This window comes from Balearica regulorum, chromosome 21, assembly GCF_011004875.1.
Source record: "Balearica regulorum gibbericeps isolate bBalReg1 chromosome 21, bBalReg1.pri, whole genome shotgun sequence".
Taxonomy (NCBI): Eukaryota; Metazoa; Chordata; class Aves; order Gruiformes; family Gruidae; genus Balearica; species Balearica regulorum.
The window spans coordinates 2,713,547-2,738,504 of record NC_046204.1 but is presented as its reverse complement, the minus strand read 5'-3'; the positions used below and the strand labels follow the sequence as shown (position 1 = coordinate 2,738,504).

The window sequence follows — 24,958 nt, the reverse complement described above, 5'->3', positions numbered from 1 at the left end:
ACTTCTTCAGTTTGCTAAACAAAACACATATTTAAGTCACCATCACTGAAAGGGAGGACATTTCTTGAAGTCAGTTCAGACTTCCATCCCACCCTCTCCTCTAGCTAGTAGGAAATCCATGCTGACCTGATCTCACTCAGCAGCAACTCCTCTTTCTCTCCTCCCCACACAAACAACTTCACCGAACAGTTCAAACACAAGGGCAGCCTACAGAGCCTGCACCAGTAACATAAGAGTTGGATTATGATTTTTCCCAGCACAGCACCCACAGCAGGCTGTGCATTCAATCACCCAACACTGCCAGCAACACCAGACTAGTCCTCTGCTTCGGCTGAGAGAGAAACCTGGCAGCAACATTTATAGTTACAAGAACTAGATGACAGTGGGACCAATAACTAACGAACTAACTAACACTTTCTTCAACCATCTTTCAAGTAGAAATCACAATAAAGACAAGAGAGACCAGGGACCAGCCTGTACAGCACCTTTGAGCCCAAGCACTGGGAGCAGCAGGGAGTTTTGTTTCACCAACCTTTGCATTTGCAGCTGTTTGCTCCCTGTAGAGTGGTGGCTGTCTGGCATCTCCGGTTTTTCTGCTGCAGAGGGTTGTTTCAGATCAGACAGTGGCAATCCAGGAGCCTGGCTTTCCTCATTGCTTTTCACCTGAATGCGCATCACCATCTTTAGATCCTGCAGAGAGACGCATGCACATATACTCAGGACATACACAAGCTCCCAATCTTACCAGGTACTTGCAGATCTCCCTTGCGTTTGGGCAGGCTTATGGGCCAGAAAAATCCTTTGTCAAAGACCAAGAGATTCAGAAGTGGTTCAGAACAAACCCACAGTCCTGTCCAGCCAGCGGGCAGTTAAAGAGGTCTTCCTCCTCCTCCTCCTCCCACACAGCCAAGAGGAAATAATTTGAATCCCGTGTGACCCAAGCTTGTCTTGGTTAGGTGAATCTCCAAAAAAAGAGGAGCAACACAGCCACTCATACAAAATAAACCCCACACATGTCCCATTATAATAGTTACTGTAACTATAGTCTAACCACACTGAACTTATTGACATTTTTTAGAGGTTTGCTTTTATGATTTACTCTTCGCAGATCTGGCCGAATCCAGAAGAAGAACCCCAGCCCGTTCATCTGAGCCCAGCCACTGAAGCTCTAAGAGCGCACAGGAGTCTGGAACCTGAGGCCAGGACAGTTTCCGCATCAGGGAAGCGGAATACACGTGTGCACGTCGTTACAAACGTCATAGTTTTGAGCTTCAAAAGCAAGGGCTACACAAAACAAGCAGCAAGTGCGCAGAACTTACTGGGTTCCCATTTCGTAGACTGTTCATGGTCCGGGTGAATCGGATCACGTGGCCATCCCCGCGTCTTGCCGGCCAGGCTGGCAGAGCATCCGGCAGTGAATTGGCATCTTGTAGTGGGGCTGGATGGGTAAAGAGCACGTTTGCCTGCGGCCTCGGGCCGTCGTTGCCGTACGAGTTCTGGCCCTGCAGCAGAGGGCCATCTGCCTGCTTCTGGACCCCAGAGACTTGTGATGCCAGCGGGTTCCCAACAGGGCGATTCTCCTGATTGACTGGAAAAGCCTGCAAGCAAGAAAGGACAACAGCAAACTCTAAAGGAACAAGCTCGGTTCCCTCCACTTCAAAGCCCCATGCTGAAAACCCCCAGAAGCCCTGCAGAACTTTCCTCCCTGGGGTTTCCCGGGAGTACCGCACCTTCTGCCTCACGAGCTGCAACTGGCTGTTGGCTGGCACCACGGGCTGCTCCTTCACCACCGGAAACTGCTGCTGCCCCTTCCCTGCTCCTCCTCCTTTGAAGCTTGGCATCTTCTGTAGAGCTTCCTTGAGCTGCCTGAACTCTTCCATCTGGGCCTGAGGGCACGAGAAGGGCACAGAGAAACCTCACACGGTAACAGGGTTAAACAACTCCTTGCCGAGAATAGCTGCTCATTTATGGCCAATTGTTCAGCACAGATACACCACTAAAATATATATATTTTATATATATGAAAGGCTGGAGATAATCCACAATCATTAATGACAAACCCAAGCTAGTCTTCAGCTTCCCCTCCAGATTTCATGGATATTCTCTATTCTCCCTTTGCCAGTCTTACATCTTATTTTACCGCATACTTTTACCCTTGCAGTGCTGACCCGCGACACCAGTTCTTTGACCAACGCTATTTAGCATGTGAGCCATTGATACAACTCCCACCTCTGCACAAGAACTGTGTCCTGGGTGTTACTAAGTACGGCTCCCTCTCCTCCTGCGCTTCACACACATGTACCTTCAAGGTCAGCTTTTTAATTCCTGTGGAGGCATTTCTCCATGGATGTGCTCATCTTGGCAGGGCTGACTATAATTGGCATAATCCTACTTGACAATTCAATTTACTTTGCAAGACAAATGAAAATTGATTCTCCTGGCTGACTGCTAAGCAAATACAACGCTTCTCTCTCTACTGCGGTTTATTCCTTCCATCTCCAACCCGAAAAGTAGGGCTTGAAAAAGCTACTCAGGAAAAGCTCCCCACTCTTACCCCAGTTATTTATAGGAAAGCGAGGGGAGAGAGCTTTTCATATGCTTGCCAGGGGACCTGGAAACGGACCAAATTAAGGACTGGGCAGAGTCGGAAAGCTTCCAAGCAGCAAGGAAAGTTTAGCAGGAAATTAATTCCTGAGCAGGCTCTGTTGATTTCAGTTCTTCCCCCTGAAATGTGACCTTAAAATTAACATTAAATAAACAAAACCCAACAAAACAACTCGGCAAAGCTAAGAAAAGGAATGAGGAAAGGAAAAGGAAGCCAAGAACAGTTTGTGGAATATAGCCCTAGCTAGGGGACTGATCCCAGTCAGAACAAGCCAGATGGAAGCAAAACTTGTACCCATCAAAAGCCTGTTAAGCCCAGAGGGAAAGAAGCTTTAGACTAGCCTTGATGCGCAGACTCCCACGTGCTGTTTGCACCCCTCGCAGCAAGCTGCGCATACATCACTTGGTGCCTCCGTGCCTCATTTTTCCCTGGCAGACCAACTGATATGACAGCTACTGCAGGCTGGGCTCGTGAAACACGTTGGAATCCTTGCAAAACGAACGCATCGTCTAGAATGCAAATTACTCCTCTAAACTTTCACCTGCCAGAAGGAAGCAAGATCAACAACAGGATACTCAGCACAAACCAACACTGCAATGAGGAACCGCAGTGCTGATGAAGAAGCTGGGAGCCTTTGTGGGTGTCTGCTCTAACATATGGCACCTCGCCCCGCTGAAAGCAAATGCGATTCTGTTCACCTTTGCGTTATGAAACGCTGGTTAGACGCTACAAAGGACTGATCAGAAAACCGAACAGAAAACTTTAAGATTTAACACTAGGCTCATTGTCAAAAAGATCCAAAGTATTTTCTGAAATCATTGAGATCAATCACTGCCACTTCTGTAAGAGCCAGAAATAGCAGTCAGACAGATGGCTGGAGCACAACTTTGTTACACGACTGTCTAGTACATTCAGAGCACGGAGCTGAGCCGTGTCTCCCACCCCCAGGGCAAATCGTTTTACTCTTGCTCACTCTTAATTTTGGCAAGAACTGACAGTGAGCTGTTTCTTGCTAACTATTTTTCCCGTTGGTCACAACACCGAAGGGGCCAAACGTTAAGACTGGCAACACAAAAACTGCCACCATGTTTTCCAGTCTGCAAGCACTTGACTTCGTAGCCTCGGCCATCTCTAGCCAAGTTGGGTTGTTTTTTTAACCACTGTTCAGATTATGTGCTAGTTTGTGCACTTGAACTGCTGATTGCTTTCTCTTGAACAGCATTTGAAGGGTACTCTGCTGAAGAGTAATTCAGGACTGGTCCTACACGGTCTGCCAGATGCAAACGCACTCAGCATTGACCCAGCAAGCCAAAAGTAGAAATAGTTAATGACAAACAGAGGACCTTCGATCAACTGATCTTGACCCAAGCTGGCAATGGCAGAGGCCTGTATGATGGGAGCTGATGGGATCTCAGCATAGCTCAAGAACAAGCTACAGCGCAGTGACATTGGCAGCTACTTTGAACGTTTGGCCAGGAAGACTAAAAACGAAGGCTGAGACATGTTTTGATAGCAGGAGGTGTGAACGTAGACTTGGAGAAGTGCTGGAGAAGTTAGTAATCCCATGCTGCTCTGATTTCTGGTATGGGCTTGCTGGACTGACCCCTGCAGAGACTTGAAGCCTTTGTTCAGTTTCTAACAAGTACGCTGCGGGCGGCATCACTGCCGAGAACCCTGCCAGCCTGCCTTAGCCACGTGGAGGAGCAGGGTGGAAAGAGCAGTTCAGTGGTAAGTCATGATTATTAAGGCAGGCGACAGTCCACCTGGGACCCCTCAAACCACATCTGACAGGAGCCAAAGACGGCTGCCTGCAATGTCAGTAACCTGGGCTTCCTGCCTGGAGCAACCTGTGAAGTTTGCGACGCCCTAGAGCCACTTAGTCCCTGCTATTTTGCGGGGCAGATCAGCCCAGAACTCGAGAGCAATCTTGTAGAAGTCAAAACCCACTAGTCCCCACACCTCTAGTTCAAGTTCAGAGGAAGAGTCAGTTGTCAACAGCACCTAACCACAACTAGCTCCTTGCTTCTGGGCTTATCCTATAATCCAAGGGAGTGCTTGACAGAAGGCTGTTAATTAACAGCAGAAAAGGCTAACTCAGACTGCGAGGTGACTTTTAAAGCGTATTTAAAAAGCTGGTTGGCTCTTGGCTCAGTGCAAGGGCCTCAGACACTGCAGAGATGTTAAGTCCTCCCACTTCTCCCAGCACACCCCGCTTTCCCCCTTCTCCCAAGTCAGCTGGGAGCTCCCAGCATCAGCTGGGTGAGCACAATTCTGTGAGGTCAGGACTTCCCATGTGCTGAAGGGGTTCACACCATCTCTGGAGCGTGAGCATAATGCCATATCAACAAAACTGTTGGGTTTGTTTTTTTTTTCCTGCAGAAAAATGCTTTTCTGCCTCTCTAGTCTTAAGCCAACACCACTTGCATGTCTGCTCTGGCCTCTAAAAGCATCACTCCAACACTTTTATTACTGAACGCTAACTTCTTTTTTTATATAAAAATTTTAGAAAGAGCTATAAGTCTTCCTCTTTACGAAGGCTTCACAGGGAGATGCAGATGGGGACCTTTTTCTGCATGGTTGTTGAGTATCTACTTGTAGTCTCAGCAAGCTACGCAAGGCACTTCTGCATTGCTATTTCTCTCCGCAATTAATTTTATAGGCATAAACAGAGGCAATTCATCATTTAGGGTGGATGTATTTGAGAGGTGGATAAGCGAAAGGGGGCATTCCAGGGTTGGGAATATGCTGGTTTATGCTCGCTTGAACCACAGTGACTTGCGTAGCATACCTGTATATTCAGCTACTGGGACAGATTCCAGGCTGGAGAATTTTACTTGTCCAGAATGCATCTATACTACCAGCATCTACCAGCACTGTTTTAGGCAACTCACCACACTGGAATACAGTTGATAACTACATTTATTATTTAGAGCAGATTTGATGGTGCACCCAGACCCCAGTGACAGATTGTCCTGCGTGGCCACAAACAGCCCCTTGTTGATTACCTGGGCATTGAGGAGCTGAGAGTGAACTTCCTGGTGGGCCTTCCGAAGAAGCTTGCTCTCTTCTCTGAGTTTAAACACTGTATCTGCAAGAGGAAAAAAAAAAACCAAACCCACAACGAATTTGCATAAGAGATATTTTCACAAGTGTAGTGTCTCTCTTCCTTACCATAAATTCCTCTTGACCTCGTAGGTGTCTCCAAGTGCAGGAATGACAGTGACGCACGAACTAGGGACTAACCAAACACTCTGACAAACCTGAATCATCATTCCTTTCAGCACTCGAGTCCTGCCCATCCAAGGAATTTCTTCCTCTCCAGAGCGTCTCTGCTAACTAGCGCTGTCAGGCTCTTGCCGTGCTTGCTATCAGAATATTTGTTTCTTCATTTCCCTGACCCGTTGCAGCTGAATAGCAGGGAGAGCAGCGAGCAGCAGCTGCTGCCCTGCCGCTGGTACCTGGAAGGTTGAGAAACAGCTACGAGAGAGGTCTGCCAGCCCTCCTGAACACACAGCAGATCCAACAAGGAGGTTCACTCCTCCTGCACAGAGAAGCTGCCTTGTGGAAGGATGGTACAAACCCAACGCCCCAACCCCCTCACAGAAAGCAATCACAGGACAACTTGGTCCTCAGGCACATTTATTTCTCTGCTGTTAAGCAGCAAGCTTGTGCCTTGCAGCCCCCGGCTGGGCTCCTTTCAAGCTCTTTGCACATTCCTGACTATTGCAGTGACAGGAGACACAATGCGCTTACGTTTCACTGCCTTGAATATAATCGCGTACCCTCCAATAAAAAGAAAGGCTGTGAAAAAAAAAGAGTCAGCCTTATTTTGGAGCCTGAAGCTCTCTTAAAATATCACTAGAGCTGCACGCGCAGGGATTTCTCTGCAAACATAGCCGCGTCTGCCAGGACAAGGATGGGAATTTTTCCTATAACAGGATGGCCACTTACTGTAGGCTGAGTTGTATGCAACATTTCAGCTCAATATTATAGATATTTCTGATTAGTGTGGTATATTTATTTTATAATTTTATTTTCATCCCTGGGACAGGACATTTTGCCATTGAGGACAGGTGCTATGTTCTTGCCTTGTGGTGAAGGTTAACATCAAACCGAGAAGAGAAGGCTCTGTCTTTCCTGAAGCCGGAAGGAAATACGGCATTACGTTCTACGGGACTACAGCTAGAACAGCTTTAACTTATTTACCTGGTGTACACACAATGCAGAAAGCGCACACAGCTGCGGGTGTTGGTCTGGAGCAGTGCATAAGGGATGTGTTCTTAGGCAGCCGGTCCAGGCTAGATGACACCTAACACAGGATGGCTGCTGCTAAGACCTCTGATACCACAGACATCCCCCCAGCCCTTCAAGAGAACCAAAGGCATCTCAAGTGTGGGAGAGACATGTCCAAAAGAATACTGCAGTTGCACCAAGCCAATGCCTCGGTAACATCTAAGTCTTCAAAGCATATTCAGAAAGTGGAAGTGAAACCCTTCTTGCCATGGTGTGTCCTTCCTCTATCACCAGCACGGCAGACAGGTGAAATCCAATGATTTCATCAGGAGTTTTACCACTGGTGTCAATGGGAAGAAAGTTTCAGCTCTAAATACAGGGTCCTTATCTCTAACAGAAGCTCGAAGATCAGGACTAGCCCTCTGCCTTCAGAGCAGACTGCCAGCGTGCGATGAGAAAAACGGAGAGTACAGAATTAGTGTGGGGGAGCACAGCAGAGGACAGGCTGTGCTGGGGGTGTGAAATGCAGCATAAATAGACTGCAGCTCCTATAAAGCAGAGGAGAAAATAGTTCATAATGCAGCAGGAGAGGGCCTGAAGGAGAGGATGGAGGCAACCAGCATCAAACGGGCCCCAGTTAACAAGACCAGGAAGCTTGAGCTCTCTGAGCGTATACTCATAACCCATTAACCAGCATTCAAAAACCACTTCCAGCAGCAGGGATTTTCAGGAACAGGGCACAGATACCCCAACAGCACCACAACCAGCACCACCACCGGTGTGTCGCATGGCACAACTGCCTCACCCCCTGATCCCAGCACCTTATGCGTGCAGACAGCTATGCGACCAACCTGAGAGCTGCCCCAAAGCTGTAAAGCAACCAGGACCACCAAGAGGAGCTACCAAAGCCAGCTCCACCTGGGAAAGCAGTCCCTCCTATTTCCCAGTGAGCTTCTGCTTTCCCCCAGCATCCCCAGGGAGAGGGTTTAATTTTTGCAACTGAATCCAGCAAAACCCCCTCAGTTCCATTTTAACAACCCTGAGCAATGCCCACTGCTCAGATACCTCTTCTGCTCTCTATTCTACTCGCTGGCAGAGGCACGTCTTCCAACACATGTCTCCTGAGGGTACGTTATATATAGAAAGTACTGGTGGAACATAAGGAAAGAAAATGAGGCATTAGCAACGCTACTAGCTCTCTGTCTTTGCCACCTCTCACGAGGCCGTCTTGCTCTTTTGTACGGCACGGTTACCAATACTTCAGGGAAGATTTACTAGCCAGCTTTGAGCTTTAAGCACAGGAGAGAGATGGTACCAAGTGAACAGTAGCCTGGGAAGATGGACAGAGAATATTAATATCTCAGCCTTAAGCCGACCTTCCCAAGTAGCTTCCCTCTTTGAATTGTTTTTCTGATCATTATTCTCCTTCCTCTGGCAGAATTAATTTTCTTACTTCGTTGGAGGCTGCGTATTTCAAAAAGAGAGACAATAAAATATTTAGGTTTCACTTGCTTATACTGAATTCCTCTCTAACCCAGGAGTGCTCATCAGGTATTAGAGTTTTGTTGATCAGAGGAAAAAAAAACACAAACAAAACATTAGCAGATTTCACTCTCCCAGACCTAATCTAAGTAAGAACAGATGTGAACCTTGAAAACCCCCAAACCAGCAGACTAAATAGAAATTACTCTTTGGGAATTAAAGGCATCAGCATTTTCTGCAATAAGCACACGTCATTTGCTCCCAAGCTTAAATGTTAGAATTTACAGGGTTCTCGTAGTAAAGAAACTGGCTTCCATTGTCAAAAGCATGCAGAGAAGTGAAAAACGTATATTGAAAGAGATGGGACATCTAAATGTCACAGTGCTTTCTCTTTGCCACAGAAAGCATCTCTGCTAACTTAGTTACGCTCATCCCCCAGAGAAAGGATAAGGGTAACGCAGCATTAGCTGATGGATGCAGCTGCTGTTTCTGCCCCAGCCTGCTGTGGAACCACAGGCATGTGCCTCTACCTTAGCCTCACGCCTTTTATTCTGGGATTATCTTATGCATTTTGAGTGTGACCTCCTTGGGACACGAACTGTTTCACAGTCTGGATGCGATCAGCATCTGGCACAGTAAGTTTTCTTCCTTGGCTCTATGCAAATAAGGTAAGTAGCAGCTGCAGTAAGAGTAAGCAGCCAGCAAAAGTTCATTAGGCTTTTGAAATAACACCACAAAAATGCTGGTGTTGACAGAAGCCAGGGATGCCCCACGCAGCATAACAGCGTCTGAACCCCCGAGAACTCAAGCGTGGTTAAACCAAGGTCACAGAGTCTCCCATGGGGCTATTTAAACAACAAAAAGGAAGCTCTTCTCCCCTGTGAGCCTACACTGACCGTGCAATTGGAGCCCCAGAAACCTGCAGCCTGATCAATGCGCTTCCCAGCTCAAGCAGCCAGAGGCTTTTGTGGTGTGTATTCCTACAGAAAAACACCACCATGAACCCCAATGGCTTCCCTCGCATGGGGAAGCTGCTGGATAGCCCGCTCTGCATCTCCTACCTCCCCTCAGTGCCAGCTCAGGACCCCCGGCCGGTTTTAACAGCACCCTTATTCCTGCACCACCACCCTGAGGCAGGACAGAACTCCACGTGAGGTACAGACGGGCTAAGGCGCTGCACCCACAGTCGTACAGAAGCGTTCCTACAGCACTGGCAGACCTGCGGGGGGGCCTGTAGAAGAAACACTGTTCTCCCAAACTCAGTTCTTCAGTCCTTTTTTCTGCCTGGTGTTTTTTCAGCTCATCATCACACTCACCCTGCAAGTTTGCGACTTCACTGTCCTTCTCCTGCTGCAGCTGGGCATATTTCTGGCTATGGGTCTCCAGTGTCTTACGATGTTCCAGTTTCAAGCTGTTGTGCTGCAGCTGCAGGTCAAGCAGCTGCTTCTTGACATCTTCATGCTGGTTCTGAATATGAAAAGAAATGACAAAGAGTCAGTACAAGGAGAAGAAGAGTAATTTTAGCTATTGCCAAGCGCTACTCGAGTGTCTCTGCTTAGTAAGTTGCTTGGGGAAGCAGAAGAGATGTTTGTTCCTCCAATAAGGTAGCAAGAAATCCCAGATACAATAAAATATTCTTTGTGTTCAGTGATTCAGGAGGGATGTGAAATGCCAGTTAAACTCTGCTTTGTGAAGCAGTTTGGGAGGTCTCCTTGGAAGCCACTAAACTGGAAGCAGAATGTGGTGGCAAGTCCACTCCTGCCTGAAAAAGAGAGATGGAGACTCTGGGACACTGCCAAGAACTACACCTATTCCTTCCCTGCTTCCCTGCACACCCTGCTCTCTGCGAGCGATGCAGGCTATATTTGCCGATATCAAACCAAAAGCCTGTGGAACACTGCACGAATCCAAGGTCCCTTCCAGAGTCACAAACACGCCGAAGGACATCACCACCTGCAAGGACAGTTTTCACGGTGCACGTAGCATCCGTCTGCACGCTGCATTACAGGAGCGGTTCACCTTACGCAGGGCTAAGGTCTAACTCCTCCTGCCTTTCTGTCTGCAGGTATCGCTTGCCACTTAGGACACACAGCCACCCGGACACTCGGCTTGCTCTCTCTGCTTGGTTTGCTTCTCGGCAGCCTGGCCGTTCTCCCACCCGCCGCTCCAAGCTGCTGGCGCAGGCGGGACACCTTTTGCAAGGGTACCACATCCTCTCGCATGGTGAGACTGGAGAGAGCCCATGTTCCCCGTGGTGGCACGGGGCTCACGGGCGTAAAATGCCAGGATAACAGGACACTCACAAGACCGCAGACTACTTCAGCGGGCCAAGAATTCAGCAGATAGAAGTGGGTTGAAGAGCTGTTCTTTTCTCCCCTCCTCTCTTGCGGAGCCCAAGAACAAAACATGCTGAGACATCCTTTTGCTCAGACCCACTGAACCAGAATTCACCTCCTTTTTTTTGTTCCCATGGTAACCTAGAGAGTCCTTCCACATTCAGTTTGTCAACACCAATTATGTATGCAGATTGATTGGCTCACAGGTGAACCCTGGCCCTCCACACAATAGCTCCTCAGGACTCGGGCAGCAATTTCAATCAGCCTTCCTGTAAAAAGAAAAATCCTTCTTTTTTTTTAAAAACCCAAACCTCTAAATGCTATCGATGATTGCATTTATCCCTAGTAAAACAAAGCATCTGTGGCCCAGGCATTCTACCCTGAAGCAATTATTCTCCACCTAAAGGGGAGAAATAACCGTGCTCCAAAAATACATGCAACGCAGAGGAAAAAAAAAAAAACAACTATCAGTATGGAGGGGTCCCAGAGACAGAACAAAGAGGAGGGACAAGGATGTCAAGTTAATCAGACCACAAGATCAGGAGGGAAAGTAAAGAGAATAAAAAGATTCCTGATTTGGCTTTTAAAGACATTAGGTACTTACAGTTCTCATCAGAGCCACCAGCAGAAAGCACTGCAGAGGAACCACATCCCTAAAATCATTTTGATACTAAACGCCTCAGAAGCCACCAACATTAGCAAGTGAGAATCAATTTTAACAAGGAACTCTAAGCAATTCAAGGAATTTTAAGTCCTCATCAGCACAGGTCAATTAATTTCTAGCCCATATTATGTCTGGCAGGCGATGTGCCTAATGTCTGTCCCCAGACTGCTCGCAGTCAGGAAGAAGAGAGGGAATATTCATCCTTTGATAGCAGCAGGAAGCTGAAGAAAGAGATAAGTGCCTTGACCAAGGTCACACAAAGCATCCGAGGCCCAGTCCAGCTCATTAAGCACACAGAGCATCCTCACCCCCAGCTGATTTCTAAGGATGGCTGTGACCAACACATGCAAGCTTTTGGAGGAATCTAAAGATGCTGTTTTATTGTAGTTGCAGGACAGGAGGTCTGGAACATGCTACATGTGATTGTTTTTCAGAGAAGCCACTTAAACTGTAAGCAGAGCATTCTTGACCCAGTTGGTTCTACCAAAGCTATGTATGCCGACAGCCCCGAGGAAGCCAGGACCCTCTTATGTCCAGAGCTGCCCATCTGACTGTGATGCCATTCCCTCCTCTACCTCACAGATACGCTGTTTTACTCACTCAAGTGCACGCTGCAAGACACGAGTGTTGTGCAAGTCACGTACAAATGCAGCTGGGGGTGAGGGAACACAGAGACACCACGCTGCCAGGACATTTCCCTCTGTGTTCCTACCCATCCTGCCCAACTCTGCAATACGGGGAAATCACATCATTCGGGAAGTCAGCTAATCTTTCAGAAAATCAGAACTCCTTTAACTCAGCTGTATGAACTCAGGCCAGCAGGTCCTCTCATCCCGCCTTCCCTTTGCTGTTCAGACAATCTGTAGTTCCCGAGATGCATCGGCTACGCGGTAGAGGTCTCTGCGGAAATGGGCAGGTTGGGGGGCAGGGGAAGAAGAAAACATGTACTTCTGCCGTGACTTAGAAAGCAGCTTTGTAGAAACAGAGTCAGGAATGGATGCTTAGTCCACAAGCAAAGCAAGCGCACACCTCATTGCAAGCTTCCAGGTTCCAGCAGCTTCAGGAAGTCCATGTCAAAAATCTTTGGTTTGAAGCCACTCGCCTCCTTGCCTGCCTATTCCAGTGAATGCTAGGATGCATTCTGCAGAAAGACGTTAACAAACAAATTTAATCTCCACTCAAGAGGATGAAAGGAATTGTCAGACAAAGTCTGACCCCAGCAAGAATCCAGACACAGGCAACTGCTGCAGCTGCTATTTTTGGACAAAGTCAAGCCCCTTGCCCCTTGGAGTCTGGTGTGCCGGTTGCAGAAGTTAACCAGACATAGATGACTTCAGTACGGATCAGAATTACAGCAGTGGCCAGAAACACCAAAGCTAGATATGCTGATGTGGCTTCCTGGAAGCCTTTGGTCATATTTGGGACCTCCAGCTTCTGTTAGTTGCTCCTGTTCAGCATTACATGTCCACTTCCTAGGTAATGATCTTGCTGGCAGCAATCTTCCTCCCGAGGAAGCCAGTACCAGTGGAATCATTTTCCGCCTGTGCTCCAGTAACAGAAGCGTTACTCAGCCTCACAACTAGCTAGACGTTGAGCCGAACGCTACTTTTTCAGGGGCAGGGGGCTGAGATCTACCACACTGCAGTCCCAAGGGCTGGCTCATCTTTCAGCAGCTGTAAATGTAGTTTAAAAAATAAGTGTCCCCCCGCCCAATAAAAGGAAGCAAGAGAAAGGGAGCCAGGATAAAATGCTCTCACTGTCCCCTCGAGACAAGCAAACCGGAGCATTCTCTCGGACTGCAGTTGCTATGAAGAGGAACGTTACTATTGCAAAGTGTTCCCAGAATCTGCAGTGCTGGATAATACCCAAGAGACAGAACTGTACTTCCCTTTTCCCGAAGTTTGAATCCAAAAGCCAGGCAGCTGGAAGTCCAACTCCGCTCAGGAAATACAACCCAGCGGTGCTAAGGGTTGCTGGAACCTAGCCCTCTTTCTACATCCCAGAATTAAATGACCATTTCACTGCCTAACTAAAAACATTTAGAACCCACCGTCACCAGCCACAGTTGCATTGCTCTAACTAAAGCAAGCTTAAACATCAAGATATGCTTCAGGTAGAGCATGCAATAAGCTGAGCTGCTTCCATGGACTGGAATACAATGGGCAAGCTACAATGAATAGAGCCATTTTCACCTAAGAGACCCAGAAAAGAACATGCTGAACAACAGAACTCCTGTGCGATAAACTGCACAAAGACTACCATTGAAATAACGTATAGGTGGAGGCTGTAATCTGATACAAAGCTCAACAGAATAAATAGGAAACTCCCATGAACCTGAATAGTCAGGAAGGGATGTAGATCAACACCACGGTGCGGTCTCCTCCCTCTGCGCTGGCACTAGTGGCAGGAGACCCTTGGTCTCTCCTAGGCACCTCTGGCAAGCGAAAGCACCGACTCTCCTTCCAGGGAGCATTCTTTAACTCACAGCAGATAGCGAATACGTGAAACCAGACTCCTCCTTACCTTCAGGATCTTGTGCTGGGAACTGAGGGCCCCGTATCTGTTCATTGAATCTTGCTGGAAAGAAAAAGATTCAACAGTGCCATTAGATCCCAGGAAAACCTAAGGCAGAGAGAAACACAGAAGAGCACCTGCCCAGCTACTGCACCACCAGCAAGGTCCTGCTGCCCCTTCGCACGCCGGCATGCACACGGTGACCAGGAACAACCCTACCAAGGTGACCAGGAGAACATGCAGCCTGAGCACGGCTGGAAAAGAACCTTTTCAAAACAACCTAACCACCAGCTAATCAGTTGTACTCTTTTGATTCACGTTCAGAGTAGTTTTCCCCAGTCTTCTGTTCTTTACGTAGGACAGGCCCAGAGCTGAGCGAGCTTTACACAGTAAACCCCCCCAAAAGCAGGCTGAGCACTCCTCACAGCAGCTGAGGGGGAGGCAGACAACACCAGAGCTAAGGCTTTCACCTACACACAAAAATTACACCATTTAACAAAAAAATTGATCACTAAGCAATTGAGTAAGCCTAAAGCAAACTCCTGTAACTAGGCACAGCTATCAGACTAAGCTCAGCTGACAAACCAGCAGCAGAGGGATTTACACGTGTCCACGGTCTGCTTATGCCTTGCTAAGGGTCACGTTCTTCTCCTTTGTCCCCAGGGTACCGTTCTTCACTGCAGAGCGGCATCTCAACACACCAGGTGTGAAAGCCACCGGCCACCTGTGCTCCAAGGCTCAGTCCCCGCGGCATCTGAGCGGGAACGTGCTGCAGCTTTTCCCACCGCGTGCATTTTTACAAACATCCGCTGGCATCTCGGTTTGGGTAGCTTAAAGCAACATGGCTGAGACACTAAGCAGGACCACGGAAGTGCAAACTAAGCACCATGCAGAGATTTCCACTACCACCCACAGTTTAACTTATATGAGAAATACTCAGTAGGGTGTGAAATATTACCAGCAAACGAGCCCAAGTGGCAAGGGAGCTGCCCAGCCATTAGAGTATTCAGATATCCATCCGTGAGTTTCTTTGTGTAACAGGGTGACATTCACCCACAGATGAGCAGGCTAAAAGCAATTCCTCTTCTCCAGCATCTCATCAACAGATGCTCCGAGAAAGGAGTAAAACCAGCCTTATAACTTCAAGTGAATGGGACAGACTAACCCAGGGACACATTTCTTCCTAACCCTCACTGAAGAGTCCTTCTTTTTCCTGCCAAGTGAGAAGCCCACAGGCTAGTGGAAGTCATCTGACAACCCCTGGAGACAGAAAACAATGGGTATGCTTTCCCCAACATCACCACGGCCTTTTTTCCTATGTTCCCTGTGGCGTGCCTTACATTCAATCTCCCCAGGATGCTTCTGTACTAAGAAACGGCAATTCTCTTTCCTGACTGCAGCACAGGACTCCCCGCTACACCAGAAGCTGACAATCAAATCATCTGCCGCACACGGGAGAGGAGGCAGAATAGCTCTAGCACAACACGGTCCTTCCCTAAGATGAAGTAAATCCTCACACACCAACGGCCTCACAAGATGGAGTCAGCCAAAGTTCATCTTGTACCATAGAGGCTCGTAGTCTTTCACGCCTTCCAGACACCAACGCTGGCCTCGTGACTGTGGTGGTACTAGAAAAAAATCTTTACCGTTATTACATACGCACTCTGAGGAATAAACCAGACCTACCTTCTCCTTGTTGAGAGCTTCCTGAGCTTCTAACTTATAAACTAAAAAATCTAGAAAGGGAAGAAGAGAAGACAATTTAATGAGCTGGAATTTAACAAGGATCTGGTTTATATTTTGGTGGGAGGAGGGAAGCAGGAAGGCAGCCCCTTGCTGAGCAAAAGGCTGCAACTCAACAAGCTGGAACGCAGATGCTGCTAGGAGATGCCCTCAGAAAGACGGTAGTAGTTTCCATGAGAGCTGTCCCACCCATCTAGACTGGCCCAAATGTTCTTCCTTTCCCGTTCTATGGGGAAGTGCATTGGTGGCTTCCTACTTCAGCACACAAACAGCTACATTTTGATGTCACTGAAGCTGCATGAGCATTCGGAGTGCTCTGAAATAAGAGATGATTCTGTAAGAGAAATCAAAGCTTCTGTGAGACCAAAGGAACCCATCTGCTGACCTCATCTGTGCCACCTTCTTAAAACAGGAAGGTCCCATGATAAGATAACGTTTTTTAGGGCACTTCACTTTCTCAGTCAGTCCTCACCAAATAAAGGAAAGACAGAAACACAGCTTCTCTCTCAGCTATGCAGCCACATAGCTACAGCCAACCCTGGATGCTGTACGTCAGCATTTGCAGAAATGCAGTGCGTGTAGGAGTAGCGTACGTTACTCCACATACCAGTTTTGAAAATAAAAACCAAGCTATTAAGTTGCCAGCAACAATCGGGTGCAAAGGGGTCTGACATTTAAGCAGACTACTCCACAGAAAGGTACGTGAGCTAATCTGTTAGCTGTCTACTTCCTGCTGTATTTCATGGTCTTAAAATATCCTGCGTGCAGACATCTACATTTGTAGATCAACTTTAAAGGATCTGACAGCCTGTATTGTCCATGTATTATGGAATGCAGAGATGCTAAAGCAATTAAGCTCAGCATCTTCAGATCACTTTTATAAGAAAGTTTACGTATTTCCAAGAAAAAAGCACGGTCTAGTGCCAGGTTTAGCTAACACTCACAGTGCTCAAACACCGTGCCATGGGTACTATTACTCACCGATTAGACTATGGACATCTGTGGGAATATGAGAGAACAGGACCCACCTCCCAGCACCTTTTGCCCACGGGCAATGGACAAGTCCATTAACTATTCTCCAAGTACAAACCAGGGATGAGTCTCACCTGGGGGGCCTTCAGTAACATCCATACATGGCCCTGAAGGCAGAACACACTTTGGGTACCACACACATCTCTCCACAGGACAGCCGGAGGGTTGGCTGGCCACCGCTATGCCACCCATGCAAGAGACTCACCTTCTTTCGTCTTCTTGTGTTCCCCTCGTTCCTTCTGCAAGGATCGTTCTAGCCGGGATCTGTGCTCATACACCACTAGGGAAGCAGAAAGAGGCAGAGCATGAGATAAATCCTGGAATTTCTTCCAACATATTCTTTTCCCCAAAACAGGCCAGGCCTCTCACAGGTCACGCGACCAGGGGCACACGTGGACCTCAAATCCTGCTGTGAACTGGGCCAGCGAGTGCCCAAGAGAGCAGACTCGGGCAAAAGAGCCTTCCCTGTTCTGAGTGGCCTGCATCACTCAGTGTCTAGGCTTAAGCACACAGTAGCTCATGTGTAAAACCCAGACCAAGCAAACCAAGAGTCCTCAAATACATACAGATACCTGATGTCGAAAACAATGAAAGGGTCAGGTCCAGCTACAGGCTGTTTGCACTTTGTCAACTATGACTAGGTAAGGTCTGGAGCAGGATGGGAACGGTTGGACTACAGACAATGGATATTCCTGATATAACACACCAGTCTCATCCTGTGAGCCTCAGCACTCAGGTTGTGCTTTGGAGTCTAAGCTGAAAAGCCCAAGAGCTTTAGTGGCCAGTGGCTAAACTGTATATTTGCAGGCCAAAGCCACTACCAGGCTCCACATAGCCAGGGCCTTCCAGGTCATCTCTTCTGTAAAGGCATCAGCAGCATGCAGGAGACACACTTTCTTCCCTTCCTTCCACGAGCCAACCAATAACCGGCCCTCAGGCCACTAAGGAAAAGCGAGCCAAGCAGCTCCCTCTCCCATTACACACAAAAGAGCATCCGTACTCTGCACAGGAGCCGAGAAGGGAGAGGGATGAGGCTGCTTCAGGGAGGAGGCTGCTTCGTACAGCAGCCACCTGACAAACGAAACTGCCAGAGAAGCTTCCTGATGGATGGTGATTTTAATCCACTCTGACCGCTAACCAAGAGCTTTGCGGCTGAGGGCTGTGACTCAGGCAACAGGCTCCTCCATCCCCTCTGCACAGAGACCACCACCGTGCCAGAACGGCACTGGGCTGCAATTCAGACGGGAGGGACAATAAAAGAAACTTGCCTTCAGAGCCAAGATCTCTGGGGGCAAGTTGTGCCCTGATGGAGAGTCTCCAGGAAAACGAATGAAGTGGGATGATATCTGCAAGCATAAAAGAAGTGCTAACCCATTCCTTGTTGAAACCTTGCCAAGCCAAGAGCCCCAGGCGACTCGTGCACTCCCTGCAAGTGAATCTATAGAGACTGCCAGCTCCACTCAGGTCGTACGGGAGCAACAAAGGCAGTGCACGTCCTGCATTAACAGGTGGTTTGCTGCCCGAGAGCAGACGCTCCGACCTGGGTAAATAAGAGACAAAACATCTGTTTGTATATCTAATATTTTACAGTGTTGACCATCAGTGGTACCAAGCCTATGGTAGTGCAGATGTCACTCAATGTATACATAGAGCTCAGATAGTTCTAGCATCCTGGGGAAAAAAAAAAAAAAAAAAAATCAAGCTAGGACATTTTTCTAAATAACACTAAAGATCATTCACAAAATGTGCACAAAGAGCACATGGAGACCATCAAGATCCATGCCATTTCCAGCTCTGGCCCAGTAACCATCCACAGAACTCACGGCCTGCCTAAGCCTGGGCTCATCCTGTGCCAAGCTCAGTCCCACCGCAGATCGAGGAGCCATTCCACAGGCATACGTTCACATCCAAGCTGTCCCCACTGACCCACAGTGACCCGTCACTTTTGACCTCCCTCAAGGAACAGGAAGGGCCAGTGTCCTGGGTCAGGAATTCCTGTTGTCACCAGCCAAGCTATCTCCTTCCTTCTCCGTTACCTTCCTCAGTTAACAAAGACAGACATCCCAACGGTGAAGATGCTTCCCCTGGGCTCAGCCGCTTCATTAACGTTCATTTCCTCACTTCAAAGGAAAATACATTCTGCAAACCATTACAGCAGAAATATTTGTTTTCAACTTGGAAGGATTTTCTCCCTGCTGAGCACATTGGTAAGCAGCAAGCCCATCACTGCAGCTGTCCAAGAGTCTACTTCAGCGACAGCTTTATTTTTAGAAACACTTTTCCCAACAGACTACTCAGATGTCACCCCGAGGGCTTCCCCAGCCCAGCTAAGCACACAAAAGACTGTGGGTGCTTCTTCACTACGTGCTAAAAAGCCTTGTTCAATGGCATTGTCATCTTAGGACCATCAGCCACTTCCCAAAAGATTTGTGAACTCTGGGCACTTACGTTTCTGCCATGAGCATCTCGCTTTCCTTGCCGTCTGATCTAGCAGAGCACCTGAGGACAAGTCTTTGATGGGATGGGAACTTCACACCAGCAAGAAGAGTCACGGCTGCTGGGGCTAGTAGGGACGCCCAGCAGTTCACGGGCTTTACCGTGCCCTTTCACGTACCCTGAGCTTCCAGCCTGCGTTTGTCTCAGCAGTCCTGGGCTTGGAGGAACTCCCCATGTTGGGGTTTCTCCTGCAGGCATTTCATTTAGTTTTCTAGCAACCTGAGTACACTGGAAGAAAACTGAGTCTATGAGTCTAGTTTCTATGGGAAACTAAAGCAGAGGAAAGCATCTGTCATAGACTTGTGCTGACACCCATAACCACAAATCCTAACGCAAGCACCACAGAACAGACGAGTCTTCAGGAACAGCTCCATGTCATAGGCTGTTTATTCAGAAATTTAGGACACAAAATCTGGCTCTCCTGACACTTTTTTTTTTTTAAATAAGTAAGATCAATTGAAGCAATCTCCAATGACTAGAAAAAAAAAAAAAAGTTGTAATCTCTCATGCATTCCTCCAGAGCTCAGACAAGGTGGGTTCAGCTTTACACAAAGCAGCAAGCGCTGCGTAAAATAGTCTCTCTGCTGATCTTTGTGGTGCAATACAGCAACGACTTAGCAGACCAAAATGGCACTGTAAAGCTTCAGAGGACAGGAAGTCAGGAAGTCTTTAACAATTTGCAATTACAAAAGAGAATGGAGGGTGGTCAGTGTCTAAATCCAGGCTGGAATTCAGCCAGAATTCAGCACTAAAGCATTGTCACCTGCTGCCAAATGAGCTAAAATGCAGAACTGGAACTGCTGGAACAATGAAATCCCTCGCAGTGCCTTGCCTTTGGGAAAGAACAACAGGTCGGGCTTTCCACAGACTCCTTCTCATTTTTAAAGTCCACAGAAAACAGGGTGATGGTGTGAAGGGGTTGCTTCACACCCCAGAGTGCCAAGCTAAACATCTGCCAGGGAACGTTTAAGAGATCCAGAAAGGGAGAGCGATTCCCGTCTTGCCAGCAGTCCCAGGTTTTACTCTCCTGTTCAAGTGTTTTCCTTTTGCCCCTGCCTGGGAAAAGCCACAAGTGCCCGCTAGCTCCCTGCTTTCATGGAGCAGGGCAGCAGGGGTGCCAGATGTGCTCCTCTGGTTCTGCTAACGCTACGCACAGCGCAGTTTGTTTGGCCGTTTCTGTGCCGGTTGCACATACTGTGGGAAAAGTCGTCACGCTGCCCGTGGCTCACAGCTCCAAGCAGCTCTCAGCACAGAGATCAACACTAACTTCCAGACTGCACTGTGCTCCTTCCCCTCTCAGGGATAATCACCCAAAAAAAGCTTTCTTCTCTGATGCTGTCCTTGTTAGAGGCACCAGATACTCCTGCCAGTCTCCATCCAAGCATCACAACTGATCACCCCCGTGGCACCAGTCACCCAGGCTGAAGAATCATCCAAAGCAAGGGCCAAGGGGAGCAGAACAAAAGCCAGACTCATCACACCTCCCTCTCTGATCCAGACAGATGGCAAAGGCGAGACAGATCGGGTAAAAGACACCCAACGGTGGGACAGGAGTGCTGCATTCTCACGCTCAGCTACTGCGCAGTGGCAGCCTGTTGTAAGAGAGAATTCCTCCATCCCAGACCCCAGTTTGATGTGCCGTTGTCAGGCCACATCAGGAACCTCAGGCAGAAGTGGTTGGAACTATAAACGCACCCTTCCTTCCCATCTGTTCAAAGCCTGCTGTTTGTTAGTGAAGTGACCCAAATAAAATCTCTCTAGTTCCACTCCGAACTCCAGGCAGCAGCATGCTCATACATATACACACCTACAGAAAGTGGGAGGTGGCAAAGCAACACTTTGCTTAAAGCCACCTGCTACATAACTCAGCGCGGCATGAGCTTGGGCTGGGCGCTGAGACAGAACAGATTCATCTGGAGTGCACAGCAGGTCACAGCCTTCCAGACTCTCTCTAATCCCCTCCGAGTCTCATGACACAGCAGTCGTCCCTCAAATCACAGCCCATAAGGGAAAGCGCAGAATTTATTTGGCGAGGTGTCTCCGTGCACTCTCAGACATACCTCCAACCCCACCCAGCAGAAACAGAAGAGATGAAGAGACAGGAAAGCCAAGCAGATTCCTCCTGGATTCCATCTGGGCCACACTATGAAAAGAGCATCTTCTGGGTCACAGCAAACAGCTACCTCTGCATGTAGCAGCAAGAGCCAGCCAGGACAAGGGGTACCAACCACCAGGCAAGACATTGGACAGGGTCTCACACCCCCCAATACCTCCCTTTCTTCTTCTCGCACAATGCGTTCTACCCTACAGCAAAGTCAGAAGCTGCGTTGCTCCTATTTGAGAGGGCAGATGAGATCCATTTCCCTGCGTGCAGCCAGCGGAGGAGAGCACACGGGACAGGCAGTGCTGGATTCAAGGCAGCTTTGCTCCCTCCTCCACTTGCTTTCCTTTTTCCTTTCATTCATCTCTTGGCCCAACTCTTATACCTTCAAACTTTATTTACAGAGGCTACCAGAAGCATTACCCACGTGTTGTACTCTGATAGAAGAGGAGTAGGAAATACTGAAAGGAGACCCCCGAAGCACTGGTTAAACAGTACCAAACTCCACCTCAGAATAACACATCCTCCTTTTGTAGAGCTGGAAAGACACAAATCGGATGCAGAAGACAGAGCAATTAAAGTCGTGCAACAAGTCAGCGCAGGGGCAGGGATAGAGCCCGGAGCCCCGACTCCGCACTCTCCTGCGTTCAGCACCAAAGCACCGCAGGGAGCAGCGCTCCAAGACAACAGCACGAGAGCCACGGTCATACGTGCAAGATACCACTGCACTTTAAGACTTCCATGAACATGGCTCCTATCTGCCAATTCCTAGGCTTCTCCTACCATCCAAATCCAAAAAGAAGCTTTGCCTTTGTTAAAATTGTTGGACAAGTAAGTGTCTTCTCAAAATAAAAACCGTATCCATGGCAACAACTGTATTTAGGAATGGGAGGACTGACAGAGGGTTAGAAACCCCAGCAACAGGCTACAGCTCTGCCATTCAAACATATTTGGGTGAAGAAAACATTATGAGCCTCAGTTGTCTGCTTGAGCCTGCTGTTCCCAAAACTCGGGTTCCCTGAGGCTACCGCTGCCAGCTCATTCTCTGAGGAACCAGCCCCTCTCTCCAAGAGAGGCAAGAGATGCTGACACACCAGAAAAGAACGTGGGCTAACTGCTGTCCTGCTCATCTTTGCATCTCAGAAACCCAGGATGCAGGTGGAAATCACTGTGGCTGGGACCCTGCAACACACGAGGAGCTGTTGCTGTCTGACTGCCTGGTGACGGAGCAAGAAGAAATGGAAACGACACGTAAGATAGCAGCAGTGAACCTACACCACGCTAGATCAATTCATGAGATCAATTGTTTGTTTAAGGCATGTTTCCTTGAGACAAAACAAACACACACGCCACACTCTGCTTTCCCAGTGCACACGTAGAAATACACAACCCCGAGCACAAGAAGCCTATGTACAATGTTACATTTGCATCACAGCACCAGGAAAGATTTAACCCTAAAAGGCACATACGTTGAGTCACAGATCTGCAGAATTCCCCAGCAATACAGGCTACAGAAACAGCGGCACTGGATTGTGTCACAGAGGTCATAATGGATAGCCCATATTTGATCTTAGACTGAGGAAGAGCTCTTGACTTAAATGCTATAAACTAAACCCACTTGTTAGAAGAAAAAGTATTTGATGAATCTCTTGACCTTGGGTCACTAGAACCACTGGCAAACAATATTTTGTCCACATAAAATTCATTCTGTGGGCACTCCAGAACCAACCCATCCTCCAGCATTACACACACAGCTGCTGGCTACCAAAGAGCGGATTCCCACCAAACCTCTCTACAGGGAGCTCAGCAAATCCCTCTAGAGACCCCAAATCTAGTGACAGGTGCTGGAAACGTAGCTTTGGCAGACACAGTAAGGCTAAAATGATAGACTAGGCAAAGAAGATAGGAGTTCAGCAGTGGAGGAACGTGTCCTCAGCCTTCCCTACTGAGATCTCTCCATGGGCTAAAATGTCATTCTCCCACAGTTAGACATTTATGTAAGGAGGACGAACGAGGGGGGGAACATACGTATTATGCTTGCCTTCTGGCAACTCTTGCCAGAGGAACCAAGTGTTGGTCAGTGGACTCAGAAAAGCCAATTCTTCTCCCTGCTCCTCCCTTTTTAGGGAGCTCTGTGCTATAGTATCTATCACCCCCAAACAGGCTGGCAAGACTTTTCTAGAGTCACAGACCAATCTCTTGATAAGAGGATGAGTTTGGTTCCTTGCAAAGGCAACGGGCAGCAGACAGTATTACAACAAACTTTACTAAAGGACCCCTTGCCTCTCTATCCACTTTCTGGACAGATGCTCCTGCAGGCCGAAGAGCAGAGCCACATCTCAGAGCCTGCCCACCCAGCCTCTCTATGTCCTGTTTACATTTTTAAAGCTTCACATTTAGAATGACATAGGACTAGTCTTTACAGCCAAAGGGAACTACGGGAAGAAGAAACGGAATAGACGTGACGCAGCTGAACGCGCCAATCCAGCACACTCCGTTCCCCCTGCTGCCGTGAGCAGCAATTCAGATTCAAGGCTATTCTAATTCTAGACAGCAAAGGGGGGAAAGAAAGAGGCAACAATGTCGTCTTAGAGCTCCTTAAAGCCCAAAGCTGAACGTTGCTCCGCTAACGCGCCCCGCTTGTCGCTGGGCTGTGCGGCAAACCCACCAGCAGCCAACGCTGGGAGAGAGGGAAGTTCGGATGGTGCGTGCACACTCGGAGAGCGGGTCACTCACCTTGGAGCTGGGCAGAGAGCGCTTCCTGCTGCTGTTTGTATTTCTGGGCCAGGGCTTCGGCGTTCCGCACCTTTTGCTGCAAGTGATTGTACATGAAAACTCCCGAGCCCAAACACGCCACAGTCACCAGGCAAAACCCGGTCTGCAGAAGCCCCTTCTGCCTCCTCGAACACATGCCGGTACCCATGACAGGGCCACAGGAACGCGGTGTAGCGCTGCTTCTCCGGCGTTGCTAAAGCATCTGATTATTTTTGCCCAACAGCCCCTTTCCTCCGCAAATTCGCAAGATGCGATCGAAGTCTCGCCTTCGCTCCTTTCCAGCCCTCAGGGAAGCTGAAGACGCTCCAGCAACGTTTTATTCCTCATCGCCCATGGCAGAGAAGCGCAGCGCAGCGCCGGGCTCCGCAGGGAGCAGCCGGGGGAACCGGCAGACGCATCCTCCAGCTGCCCCCCGCTCCGTGGGACCGGCCCGGGAGGCGGCTCGCTCGGGGCTGCCGGGGCGGAGGGGAACCGGCGGAGGGGAGAGAGGACGAGGAGGAGGAGGAGGAGGAGGAAAACTTTTGCTTCCCATGTGCTGTAGCGGGGGGGGGCGGGAAGGGGGTACCGCCGCGTTTGGCTCTTCCCACCGCCCCCTCTGGAGCACCGACCGGAAAAAATAACCCGGCGGGACGAGGGTTCTGCCCCCTCCCTCCCTCCCTCCCTCCCCGCGGCTTCCCCCGCCGGCAGCCCGCGGCGCTCCAAGAGGAAGCGGCGGCAGCGGGGCCGGGAGACGGGCCAGGAAACCGGCGGCGGCATCCGGGCTGCAGCGGCAGCGAGTCCGCCCTCCGCGGCGGGAGGGGGCGGCGGCGGCAGCGGGTAGGGCCGGGCCGGGAGCCCGCAGCGCCCCGGAGCCCCCCACCGCCGGCCGGGGTGTCCCGGAGAGCGGGCGGCTCCTCCCGAGGGGACCCCCGGCTGCCCCCGGCCCGACACGGGGCAGAGCGCCCTGGGGTGCCCAGCCCCTGCCCGCATCGCCCCGG

At 49.1% G+C, this 24,958-nt stretch overlaps 1 protein-coding gene across 2 annotated transcripts in view; it reads right to left on the bottom strand.

Annotated features, from left to right (window-relative positions):
* The window catches only part of LOC104638027 (uncharacterized), a 33,872-nt gene extending 9,154 nt beyond the window's left edge, over window positions 1-24,718 (bottom strand). Inside the window, exons 1-9 of one of the 2 annotated variants that reach the window (XM_075773556.1) lie at window positions 23,943-24,718; window positions 16,815-16,889; window positions 15,521-15,570; window positions 13,844-13,897; window positions 9,637-9,787; window positions 5,611-5,693; window positions 1,731-1,886; window positions 1,320-1,598; window positions 533-690 (exon numbers count right to left, since the gene is read on the bottom strand). In XM_075773556.1, coding sequence (XP_075629671.1) covers window positions 533-690; window positions 1,320-1,598; window positions 1,731-1,886; window positions 5,611-5,693; window positions 9,637-9,787; window positions 13,844-13,897; window positions 15,521-15,570; window positions 16,815-16,889; window positions 23,943-24,129 — 1,193 coding nt within the window. In that variant the 5' untranslated portion in view covers window positions 24,130-24,718. The remainder of the gene's footprint in view (window positions 1-532; window positions 691-1,319; window positions 1,599-1,730; window positions 1,887-5,610; window positions 5,694-9,636; window positions 9,788-13,843; window positions 13,898-15,520; window positions 15,571-16,814; window positions 16,890-23,942) is intronic. The other variant, XM_075773557.1, reaches the window with a different exon arrangement.
* Window positions 24,719-24,958: the final 240 nt, after the last annotated feature.